General features: G+C 36.9%; 1 protein-coding gene across 1 annotated transcript in view; it reads left to right on the forward strand.

Moving 5' to 3' along the window:
* Positions 1–13,037, forward strand: part of ABCA13 (ATP binding cassette subfamily A member 13) — a gene marked incomplete at its 5' end in the record, with an annotated part of 84,724 nt that overhangs the window by 42,918 nt on the left and 28,769 nt on the right. The window contains one exon of the mRNA XM_082755379.1: positions 8,851–9,001. Within this exon, the coding sequence (XP_082611505.1) occupies positions 8,851–9,001 (151 nt within the window). The remainder of the gene's footprint in view (positions 1–8,850; positions 9,002–13,037) is intronic.

A 13,037-nucleotide genomic window follows, 5' to 3' on the forward strand; every position in this document is an offset into this window, starting at 1 on the left:
GTTTGTTTTTAAAATTATGTCCATTTCAAAATTGGAGAATGAGGGGTGAAGGGTTTAATTCAGAAGACTTTAAAATGAAACATTTTGAAATTTCCAAAATGTGAAGATACATATCTTTGTTTTATAATTTAAATGCTTTCATATGTCAGTATTTGCTCACTTAATGAAAATAATGATAAATAGATATAATTTCATAATGCAAGTAGTTTCAGTTATAGCAAAATTATGTTTTCTTGAAAGTTTACCCTTAAAAGAAGAGAAAAAGTGGACACCATCACCACTACTAAACATGGTTCTATGTAATTGATTTTGTTGTTGTTATTGTTTTGTTTTTAAAATGTCTTTCATAACAACATTTTTTTTTTCAGTAGATTCAGGTAAAAAGGGCTTAATAACAAAGAACTCCCCAAATCACCGTCAAATAATTATTAATCAGGAGGAAGGAATAACATGTATAGCTTTTCCTGGGACTTGCCTTTGGTCCTTCCTATGCCTTCATGAATTTCGTATGGATTTCTCTATACAATGTGACATCAGATCTGTATAAGGGCAAATGATTTGATTTGGTGTGGCAATTTCTATATTTTAATACCTACTTGAAAGCAAATATAAAGTTATAAGAATATAATTCATTGTCAGGTATCTTGGCAGTTACACTATGTTTATTAAATACATTATTTTATCAGAACCCCTAAAGGTAATTCTTCAAAAAATCATAAAACAATATATCAATGTATTCCTTTTACTAGAATGTTGCAATTTATTTTTGTGAAAGAGATAATTCTTTTGAGGTCATCTTTATGCTTCTGGCATTTAATAATAGTTTCAAATAGGCAGTAATACCTGATAATTCATGCTACATAATTACATAATATTTGATTATGCCTGCTACCCACCTTGTATGATACTTTCATTTACTCCATTCATTTAAAATGTAATGTTATTTACTATATATAGGTAATGAAATTTGACACATTTAGAAGACTAGAGAAGAACCTTCAGGAGATGGTCATATTTAAGGTTTCAAACTGTCATTGACAATCATTACCCTGACCTGGACGTCACCTTAGGCATTCTGATGTTTCTTGCATGGTTGAAGACAGAAGTCTATAAGTGAAAGTAAAGCATTTCTGTGTTTTCAAAACTTATCACTCACTTATTCTAATATTATAAAGGTGGCAACCTCAAGCAGGAGCTGCAGTTACACAATAGCTAGCCCCGGGGAAACAAACAAGTTTGAGGTTGGGAGTAGAGATTTGTGTCATTCCTGATTTTGTTGCTTGCTTCATATTTTGTCAACTGATACAAAGCAAATCAAGATGCACTGTGTTGCTGTGCTACTGTAAATTAGTAGTGGACAAAACTGTTGACTCTTGCATAGATAGGATTCTAACCACAGCAGGTCTGAAGAACCCTTCCACAACACTTGAACTACTGCTAAAAATTCTTATGCAAAGCAGAATATATATTTTTTTTCTGAATAGAATTGATTTATAATCTTAACAACAACAAAAAAGATTATGATCTCTGAATCAGTTAAATTGCCATTTTCTGTAGTCTAGTGAGAAGACACAAAGATGCTTGTGATAAGATTTGATGTTCCTTACTTCAGTTTCAGGTATAACTATTTTATTTCCTGAGCAGCAGTCATGTTTATCCTGCTTATAAGTACAAATACCAAATTCTCAAACAGGAGGAAAAAAAGAAAGAAATGTAAAATATTTTGTGTAACAGTTGATATATGTGCGAGTGTCCTGAATATTTTCTAGTTTCAGGTGTCTTTAAACTGTTAATTACATCTTCGTTAGTTGCAACTTCTGGGAACAATTATTAAAAGTGAAATGAGTGTGCTTGAGTCCCCTATCGTTGGCTGCAACACTTAAATCAGTATTTGAGGCAAAACCAAGAAACGTCACTATGATGGAAATATTTCTATTCTTTTAACTTGCTATGCTATGCAATATGTTCTGTAACGAATATGTGCATTTCACATCAGGAAGACAACTGCAACTTTCATCTTTCCTCTCTAAGGATTGATTTGCTACTGATATATAATTATGTATGTCAATAAACACAAAAATGTAAATAGTTGGAGAACATAGCCCTGTCTGGTTTGTGTATCAGGTGCCCAAGGGGTTTTAGGTGGGTTAAAAATCCTTAATTCATAACAGGATCTATTTCATTGAATAAACTGTTCTTGAAAGTTCCTGGATATAAAAATATAAAATATTAAAAAAAAAATAATCCTGATTATTATTGTAATAGTTTCACAGAATATATGAAAAAGTCAGAAGTGTCTCATTGAGACAGACGCACTGAAATCAGACCTGAATTTAACAGGACAGCATTTGCTTGCACCTTTGGACAGGGGACCAGAAATGGCAGATCAGCTTTCCAAAAGTGCATGTTGAATTGCAAAGCAGAATTTTTGGACCTTCAGCCTAAAATATCTTGGAAGTGTCTGGGGTTGTGTAGAGAGAGGTGTGCTCCTCATACAATGATGATCAAGTCGTGTTCAGGGAAATCCAGCTAGACTCTCAAAGAAAATTGTAAAATGTACTTCGGGTCTAGAGCTGCCTTTTTAAAAAGGCAGAAAATTAGATTCACAATACCTTCAAGTACTTCCAAAAGATTTGTTGGCCTCTGAATTGTTTGTTGAAAGTTTAGAGCCACAAAAAATGAGCTTATTCCTGAGAAAACTTTTTTTTTTTTTTTGGTATTGTAACAAAAGCTTAATAAAATGTGTTAAAGCTATCTCTCAGATTTGTAAGACTGGGTGTTATTAAGAAGAAATTTGTATTAAATACTAGATCCAGCTTTCCAGCTTCATCTCTTCTGCACATGAAAGTTTCTTGGCATTCTCTTTGATGGGGACATTCTTTTGGGGAAGGGAAGGCTTCTGATGTCTTTAAACTTTTTCTTTTTGATACATTACAAATCAAGTAGATATTTTAAGCAGAGTATGTTCCTAACTTTGATGTATCTTAGCATTTACGTGGGGAATGCACATTTATAGTATACAAGCTAAGCAGTCTACCAAGGAACTACTTTTTTAAAAAAATTAATATTCTTGTGGAGAAAAGTCTTTCAGGCAACATCTAACCTTTGCAATCCCATTCTGGTTGTAACTGTGACCTCATAAAGATACTCTTAGTAAAAGAAATAATAGGAATTTATCACTAACCACAGACAGTCTTGTGAAGATAGAAGCAAAATGCTATTCATAGGGGATTTTGCCTTTTTTATTATTTTATGTACCTTATTAACATTGCCATTATCAGTGACATATCTGTCCAGATGAAACATAAAAATAATATCATATAGAGAAAATGTCTCTATGTTAGGGATATTTGCAACCCCTCAAAGTGGTTTAAAAAGTGGCAAAGGAAAATGTGGAAGTGAAATATTGACACTGAAGTATCAGCAGTCCCTCTAGTGAAGGTCAGAAATATTAAAAGCAAAAAAGGGAAAAAGAAAATCTTTTAATAAAATTTACTTGCCTTTATTTATCAAGAATGGTACTATAAGACATCAGGAGACTGACTTTTGAGCAATGTCTAGGCAAAGGAGTTGTCAAGCTTAAACAAATATGACAGTTGATTGACTGCATGGCACTTCTTTTGTGTTCTCTGTAGTGTATGTGCTCCTCTTTAAGGGTGCAAATGGAGTCAGAGTAATATATCCTTAGCTTTACTGCTATGACCAGATTGTCACCAGGAGCTGGCTATTTGAAAGCTATTGTGGATATCCATAAGCATTTTCATAGCTACTGTTTTTGTCAAATAGCTTGAAGAAATAGTATCTGTATTATATATGTACTCTGAAAAGCTGACACTTACCAAAGTAGTAAAAGAAAGGAGAACACAGTGAACCCCATCAAAGTGAGCCCTCCTAGTCTTTGAATCACTTCTGGACTAATACATCAGCAGATACTGCATATCTGTTCCACTCTTTAAGTGTATATTGGCCACTGTTAGTTTTCTTCCCCTTTGCAAGTTTGTACCCAAGCCTCCTGCAATAACTGTTGTAAAGCCTCCCTCAACTGAAAAGGGCTAAAGACAGCTGGGAAGAGAATGTGTCAAAATCCTTTTAAGTGTCATGTCAAGATCAGTGTAAAATAACGCGACTAGTGTTTAGTGTTTTGTTTGCCTTTTTGACTCAAGCTATTTTGCAGTTTTCTCCACTGTAGTTTGCTGAACATATTCAATTTTAAGTTCATACTCGATGTTGTAATGGGGGTGCATAGAAGAAGAAGTAGTTGCCGTGAACCTAATCTTGTTCATAAGTGTCCTAAAGCATTTGGCAGTGTTCCTTATATAATTAATTTATATACCATGAATTTCTCTCTTCTGCATAGAGATCCTCCATGGCAGCAACCCCCCATACTATTTGATTTGAAAGTCAGTCATCTCAGCTGTTGGATTACAAAGTCATAGGACCAAAGAACTGCTTTCCAAAGAGGGGAAAATAAAATATTTCTATAGAGCTACAACTTGGACTCTTGATAGTTATGATATTCAGCTTGATAAATAATTTAAAATGTAATTCGAATAGCTTTACTTGAAAGGCAGAATAAATTTGCATCAATATAATGGCTGAGAAAGCTGTTGTTACACTGTATATCAGTATAATTAGTTTAATTATAACTAAGCTTTAGTTACATTAATTATATTTTAACCTTGATTTTTTATAATGTTAATTGAGCATTAGTATGCACTGAATTGAATGTGCAGTTATGAGTACAATGGAATGTCTAACTACTTTTGCAATTTGTAAATTTATATTTCATTTTGACTAATTATTGGAATTTATCTCTCTGCAGAAGCCATTGTAAGTACCACATATATCATTGCCTTTATTTTAACTACATTCAAACACCACAGAAAAAGCACACAAAAATGAACCAAAGTGCACAGCAGAGTCAACAGTGAAACATTTTTTCATAAACAGCCAAACGGCTGATATTGGGGGCACTAAGTTGTGCTGAAATTGAGGTCATACCTTTGAATGTCAACCTACAGTTGCCTAAGCAATATTGTTGGTAACCACTGTAATAAATGAGAAGGAAATTCAGTCTCAGCAACAACCAACCCAGCCTTCTGGAAGATGTAAGTCCAGTTCATGTGACAGAAAGCAACAGGTTTTGTTTGAGATTCTTCGCATATATTCAAATGTTTTGTTCTCTCTTCAGTGGCAGCAAAACCTTTCTGACTGGACCCATGCCACTCCAGGGTAGCTTTCCAGACTGGAATCAGATTTCAGGGGTACTGCAACACACAAAAGAAATGGATCGGTTAAATACCTTAAAACGATCAGTGGAGGAATACATTTAAGTGAAGGTTTCATCCACTCTGAGTTTAGTTTGCTAAAATCCCCATTGCCTTGCAAGGCTGGCAAGTTTCCTTCATCATTAGTACAAAACTTTGTAAGGTGAGCATTCCAAATTTATGGAAGCCTCCTGAAGTCTTGGATTATTTTTTTTTTCAGGATGATTTAAGTGAAAGTTATCATAATTCTTACCACATAAATGGAGACAAAAGCATATAGAAAGGGACAGAATACAATATTTTCAAGGTTTCAAGTGCTACTCTGTACTATTTTTCTCAAGGATGCCATAGAGTCTGCTGACCTTTTCAAGAAGTGTACTAGCAATTTAGTTTTCACCTTTAAATTTTTATTTAACATATAAAATATTCTGGATACATTCTGCTGGTTTCATTTGTTGCAGCTGTTCCACTTTACACAAAAAATTAAATAGTAAGTGAAAGTATTGACTGAGCATAACAATACAATCTAAAAATGAATCTTCACTAGGAAGATGAGAACTTATGTTCCATGCCTGAAATAGGTCAGACCAAAATAACTAAGAGTCTGAAGATAACCATTCCTAAATATTTTGATAATGATACAGAAATCCTTTTATTTGTGTAAAAGTCTGTTTTCTATCCTATAGTTTTTAGAAATTACACTGGTATTCATAGTGTCTATTGTACTATGGACAGAAAGGCAGAGAAAGGTTGGAATCTGTAGTTATATGTGCTTTCTCTCTTCAGTTTTAAAATCAGCTTTCCCCCACCGTCTCTCATGTTGTTTACATCAGTGGTCTAATGAGAAATGCTAGCATGTTGATAATAATAGGGCAGAAAACAAAGGCTTGCTTTTCTCTAGGCTGAGAAAAAGTTTGTTAGTTTGCTGCATGCTAATCTATATTTCAGAAAATATAAAAATGTATGTTTCTTATTGTATTCTGATAATATCATGCATGATGTTTGTTAAAGAAAGATATAATTAATGTACTGAATATCATCAGAGTTTTGTTTTGTTTTGTTTTGTTTTTTTTTAAGCATTTACACTATATCACTTAGTGAAAAGGGTTTGGGGTATCATGCTGTAACTTCTTGAAAAGTTCATTAAGCACATGAAAATGAGATTTGAGAAATTAACTGAATTCCAAGGAAAATTAATTTCCTGAGATAAAGGCAGGTGTCTATCCTAAAATATGTTCTGTAATTAAAGCTTATGCTGTGGCTTTCTTTCATCTCTTATTCTAGTATTCAGAGAAACGTTATGCTGGCTAAACAAAACTCAATTTTGATCTCCAACCTTTTTGTTTTGGACATCTACTCAGTATTATTGCTGTGGAAAGAGTAGGCATTCTAATATATATATCAAAAATATTTCAATAGAAATAGCTAGAATCCACATATGGCTTTTTTTGTTGTTGTTGTTAAATTCTATTCAGATTTCTTTCTGCTTTATGACGGATAGGTCCGTGAGTTCATTAGTGGATACATTAGAATTTCTTTACTAATGGGAACGCTTTATGTGTTCAAGGTCAGCACTAATGGATGTAGATGCAAGATAAGGACCAAGCTGAGTAAGAATATTAAATGATGTATTCTCACTCCATTCTTTCTTTATGAAAGCTAAAGGTTGCTGGGTGGGATCTTGTTCATCTAAGGCTGTGTATGCTTCATAGGAAGCACAACACTAAAATTGTATCTGTGCAATTAGCACTGTGGACACAGAAGTGTTTTTATTACCCAATGCAAGCTGAGTAACTATGGTCTAATCAAGTTCTAGCTTAAGGACATCAGGTGTCTGTTATATTTCGCAGCCATGCATACTTATTTTTTGTTCTTCGTGGTATAAATCCATTCCAAGCTATATGTATCTATCCAGATAGAGAGTTCATGCTGAGTAAATGTCCCTGAATTTACCCCTGAGTGTGATTTGTTCTCTTGTGATTGAACTTGGCATGTAACTAAAAACCCAGACTCCAAGGAGTGTACCTGTAAGAAAAAGAAGCCTTGTTAGCTTGCCTGAATCTTCCTAGTATAGCAAACCTTATGCACATCACTCTCTATTCAGCAGCATCTTGACAGCATTTCACTGTAGATAGTTTCACAATGTTAGATTTTGTTAAATAAAGAATACACAGCTTCTGTCAGGTCATGTAGTAAGATCAACATTATTCAGTCCATAGCTTATGGTAAATATGACCTTAAAACTCATTTAATTTGATTTAGGTATGTCTAGAAACTGGCTTGGGAAAAAATCTGTATATATGTTATTTAAGATAATCTTTAAGTAGATATAGATTTAATGACAGAGTGCACTTCTAGCATCCTCTTCGCTCCTCCCCCCCCCCCCCCCCCTTTTTTTTTTTTCTTTTTTTCTAAGTCTTTACCTAGGGAGATATCTACAGGCAGTTAACTGCCTTGGCACTATCCAAACCTAAAAAGGTACTAAAATTTTATATCTTTGCCATTAAGAGCAAAAGCCCATTCTAATTAGTCTCCAGCAAGGTTCATCATAATCATGATAACTTTTGAAAGGATTAAAATATTTTGATTTTGTGATTCATCAAGTAAAATGTAATTTGTGTTTTCTTTTTCTTCAGACTCCTGAATGTTGTTAAGAAACAGGAGATACATATTTCTATTTTCACTGGTGCTGGTATTAGTAGATCCTCCATTTAATGCATTTACATTGTGTCTAAATTAATAATCATATATTTAGTTCTCTTAACCAGAAACATAGACAACCACTAAGGGGTAAGCCATTCTGTAATGCAGAACCTTTTAAAAACTTTTTTCAAAACTCAATTTTTCTCTTTTTAATTAAGTAGCTTAGTTTTGACAGGTCTTTTCTGTAAATGTAAATCAGCATCATTGAATGTTGGATTAGATGTTGGAATAAATAGGATAGATTTAATGCCATTATGGGTAATGAGATACCCTTGCAATCAAGCTTGCTTCTTAGCAATGAATGCAATTTCAAGTAATGCCATACAGCTATGAAGAGATGGCCAAAGTCTCTGAAATCAGAATCACTTTATATTTTTACCTGTATTGTCTTTAAACTTTCTAGTCTTTAATAGGCTTTGGTTTTCTGGCTTTTGTTGTTTAGACAATGCATGTATGCATGTATACAGAACGTAAAGAATACACAGCAATGTTTTGCTCTCTCTTTCGAGACTAATGCCCCTCTAATATTGAATGTCATGAACACTGCATGGTTTTGAAGTATATCCCCCCAGAACAGGGTCTACTAAATGTATAGGGGAGGTAAACCTGGTAAGAATTAGTTCTCATAGATCTGTCCTCCTGTGTTTGTTCATCCATGTACATTTGGAGCAATAAAGCATGGGTGGCAGCGCATATCTCAGAGATAGGGACAAAAAGCTTGCATTGAGTATGGGTGGTACCATGTTAAGTGATGACAGTGAAGAGAGTCAAACCCATTTACCAACAGAGTAAGAGATGTGTACTTGTCTTGAAGACTCTATATCACAAGGGTGAAAACCAGGGCTGTGTTTTTTACATTTTTTTTTTTTCTTTTAAGCAGATCTGAAATGGATATACTGTCTGCTAACTCTGAAGGCATTCTTATCGGCTATTGTCCACAGCATGATGCCCTGGATGAACTTTTAACGGGTTGGGAGCATCTTTATTATTACTGCATACTGCGTGGAATTCCAAAACAACATATCTGTAAGGTATGAACAGATATGAACAGATCTGCAGGTGGAGCTGCAGCCAGGTTGGGCAGTGGAGTTTATGAAAGAAGGGTGCTTTTTTTAACGTGATAATATCCAATATTTCATCTTAACAGTGTTTGTAATAAGGTTTTTTGTCATGTTAATTTATCTAAAAAGTATTTTTTTTTTTTCTGTCCAGTGCTAGTTCAAACACAGTAACTTCACTGAGGATAGTGAAATATGCAAATACAATCTCTGATACACAGATTCTAAAGGAAATGAAATTTATGAATGATTCAATACCTTCATTGCCACATGTAGAGGACTGGGAAGGAACACCAAATGTGCCAGGTCATGCACCTTTTCTTCAGAGATGGAATTAAACTTGGAAGAAATTGAAATCTGTTGAATTTCTATTTAAAGAAAATAAGCATCTGGGTGCCGAGGCCAAGTGGCAGCTGTCAGCACTCAGCTGGTAAAAGTCTTAACCTTCACAAGGCAGTGGCTGCATTCAAATTGCCTGCTGGGAGCAGTCCCTAAAATATTCCTGGATTTGTCTGAGGAGAAGAGGCCAAACCTGTGTCAGGAAATAGTTTAACAACATACTAAACTTACTAGCAAAGGCTATTACAATATCTGGGAATGTCACTTGGGAGTTTTTGGGTTTACTGATACAGATGTGGCTGTTCTGAGCAACAAATAGCTCTCTCCCTCTCTCTCCCTTTTTTTTTTCTTCTTTGAATCTTTAAAGAGCTTCGTCAGTCAACTCATACTAGAAATCACATACTAAATGGTAATAGTATAAAATTTATTTATTTATTTATTTTTATTTATAATTTACTGATGGAATTTTCTGATATGGCTTATTCTTAAGCAGTTCAGTCTCTTGTGCATCTCTATTTACAAGTGAAAACTGAAGTGTGATATGAAATCAAGTTCATATAGATTGGTACCACATAACTGTTAGGTCTGTATGGTATCCCACATTGTCCTTGTAACTTCCACAAGACTGTCCGTCTTCCTTTCCCATTTCCTAGAAACAAAACTGTATGTAACTGAAATCTTTTCTACCTCCCTACTTAGCTACCTACCTACCTACCGCCTTCTTGGTTATTGCCTCAGGGTTCACCAAGTGGTTTATTGTCAGTTCCTTGTCTATGTATTGAGTCTGCCTTCTTGTTTCTTTGCAGCTTTTCCCCCAGCAGCTAGGTACTATTTGAGAAAAAGGTCTGTCTCCAGCAATGGGACACTGAATATTCTAAAATAACTGCTATCTTACCCCAATAATAGCATCAGGGCAGGTAATAGTTTGAATGTTTCCTTAAGCTAATCATTTGGGTGTTGCTGGATCAGAGGTTAGGGGATATGAAAGCTTCTTGCAAGTCTTTGCACCTTCTCCTGGGCTATCTCCTTAATAGACCCTGGCTGGACATTAGCTTATTGTTTTAACAGTATACTTCTTGCAGGGTTCTTAGAAATCACGCTGCAGTCTTTTACTTAGTTGTTTGCTGATCTTAACTCATCATCGGTAGTTTTTGCTTCAGAGTACTGGCAGAATACTACAAACATGAATATGTTTACTTTGATCTAAAGGAAACATATTAAGGGCTAATTGTTAATGTACTAGCCTTCTCAACTATAATTATGTGTTTTTTTCCACTAAGTGGCAGATCTAACAATTGGGCTAAAAGCCTATCATAACGAGCATTTGTTATCATGGTGCTTTAAAAGAAACATAGGTGGCAACAGATTCTGGCCTCTCTCCTAGAGCGGTGTAGTCATTCAAAATGATGCTAGTAAATATTCTTACCTCTTACAGAAGCTATTGAATACTATTGGTCCTCAGTGCAATTTAAAATGGAATCAAAGTTTGATTTTTTAATTACACAGCAGTGTTCTTTAAAGTGCTGTAAACATGGCTGTTAAGCTTTTTTTTTTTTTTTAAATAATTTTCAGAAGAAAGTACAATATATTATAACCCATATGTCCAAATGGTACACCATGCGCTATAAATGAAGCAGTTTTTAAGACATCTTAGGAAGAGTGTGAGGTTCAGAAAAGCATTTGAATGATAGAAGTACTTAGTCTTAAATAAATTTCAGGGGACTCACTAAACTCACTAAGTCCAGGAGGTTCATGAAGCACCTAGATGATAACTTCTTGGTGCGGGTGCTAACGGAGCCAACTAGGAAAGGTGCCCTCCTAGACCTGTTGCTAGAAAACAGAGAGAGTCTGGTGGGAGATGTGGTGATTGGTGGCCGCCTCGGTCATAGCGACCATGAAGTGGTTGAGTTCAAAATTTATGGTGACAGAAGGAAAAGTGCCACCAAAACCTCATCCCTAGATATGGGGAAAGCGGACTTCAGGCTGCTCAGGGAACTAGTCAGCAAGGTCCCCTGGGAAACTGCTCTTGAAGGCCTCGATGTCCACCAGTGCTGGTCACTCTTTAAGCAATGCCTCCTAGAAGCACAAGATCAGGCAATTCCTAAATATCGCAAGTCAGGCAGGCGGGGCAGGAGGCCGGCGTGGCTGACCAGGAACGTTCTAATGGAGATTAGGCGGAAACAGAGAGTGTTTCGCTACTGGAAGGAGGGCCAGGCGTCATGGAAAGAATACAGGGATGCTGTTCGTGTTTGTAGGGAGAAAGTTCGAGTGGCCAAAGCACAGCTAGAGTTGAAGCTGGCTGTGTCTGTGAGAGAAAATAAAAAGGGTTTTTTTAGATATGTAAATGGAAAAAGGAGAACTAAAGAATACATAGGGCCGCTCCTTGATAGGGAAGGTCTCCTCACAGACGATGACATAGGCAAAGCAGAGACGCTTAACACCTTCTTTGCCTCTGTCTTCAATGCCGATGATGGGCTTCGGGACCCAGGGTGCCCTGAGCTGGAGGACCGGGACGGTGGAGATGACAAACTCCCAACTGACCCTGAACATGTGCGGGACTTGCTACTCCACCTGGATCCCTACAAGTCCATGGGTCCGGATGGGATTCATCCCCGGGTGCTGAAAGAGCTGGCGGACGTCATCGCGGAACCTCTTTCAATTATTTTTCAACGATCCTGGGAATTTGGAGAGGTCCCGGTAGACTGGAAGCTGGCAAATGTTGTGCCGATTTTCAAGAAGGGTCAGAAAGAAGACCCTAGCAATTACAGGCCTGTCAGTCTCACGTCAGTGCCTGGTAAAATCATGGAGAAGTTGGTTCTCGAACTTATTGAGGCGCACCTGGGGGACAAAGCAGTCATTGGTCCCAGCCAGCATGGGTTTGTGAAGGGTAGGTCCTGCCTAACTAACCTGATTTCCTTTTATGATAAGATCACCCGTATGGTGGACCAAGGGAAACCAGCTGATGTGATTTTTTTGGACTTCAGCAAGGCTTTTGACACGGTTTCCCATAGGATCCTACTGGACAAAATGTCCACCATACAGCTAAATAAAAACATCATACGATGGGTGAGCAATTGGCTAACGGGCAGGGCCCAAAGGGTTATGGTAAATGGGACTGTGTCAGGCTGGCGGGCGGTCACCAGTGGGGTCCCTCAAGGCTCCATTTTAGGGCCGGTACTTTTCAATATTTTTATAAACGATCTGGATGTAGGAATAGAGGGTATTTTGAGCAAGTTTGCTGATGACACCAAACTTGGAGGAGTTGTGGACTCAAATGAAGGCGTAAAGGCCTTACAGAGGGATCTGGACAGGTTGGAGAGCTGGGCGATCACCAACCGCATGAAGTTCAATAAGAGCAAGTGCCGGGTCCTGCACCTGGGACGGGAAAACCCTGGCTGCATGTACAGACTGGGCGATGAGACGCTGGAGAGCAGCCTAGAAGAGAGGGATCTGGGGGTCGTGGTAGACAGCAAGTTGAATATGAGCCAGCAGTGTGCCCTGGCAGCCAGGAGGGCCAATCGTGTCCTGGGGTGCATCAAGCACGGCATCGCTAGTAGGTCAAGGGAGGTGATTGTCCCGCTCTACTCTGCGCTGGTGCGGCCTCACCTCGAGTACTGTGTGCAGTTCTGGGCACCACAGTATAAAAAGGACATGAAACTGTTGGAAAGTG

This window comes from Aythya marila (assembly GCF_965140915.1).
Source record: "Aythya marila genome assembly, chromosome: 2".
Taxonomy (NCBI): domain Eukaryota; kingdom Metazoa; phylum Chordata; class Aves; order Anseriformes; family Anatidae; genus Aythya; species Aythya marila.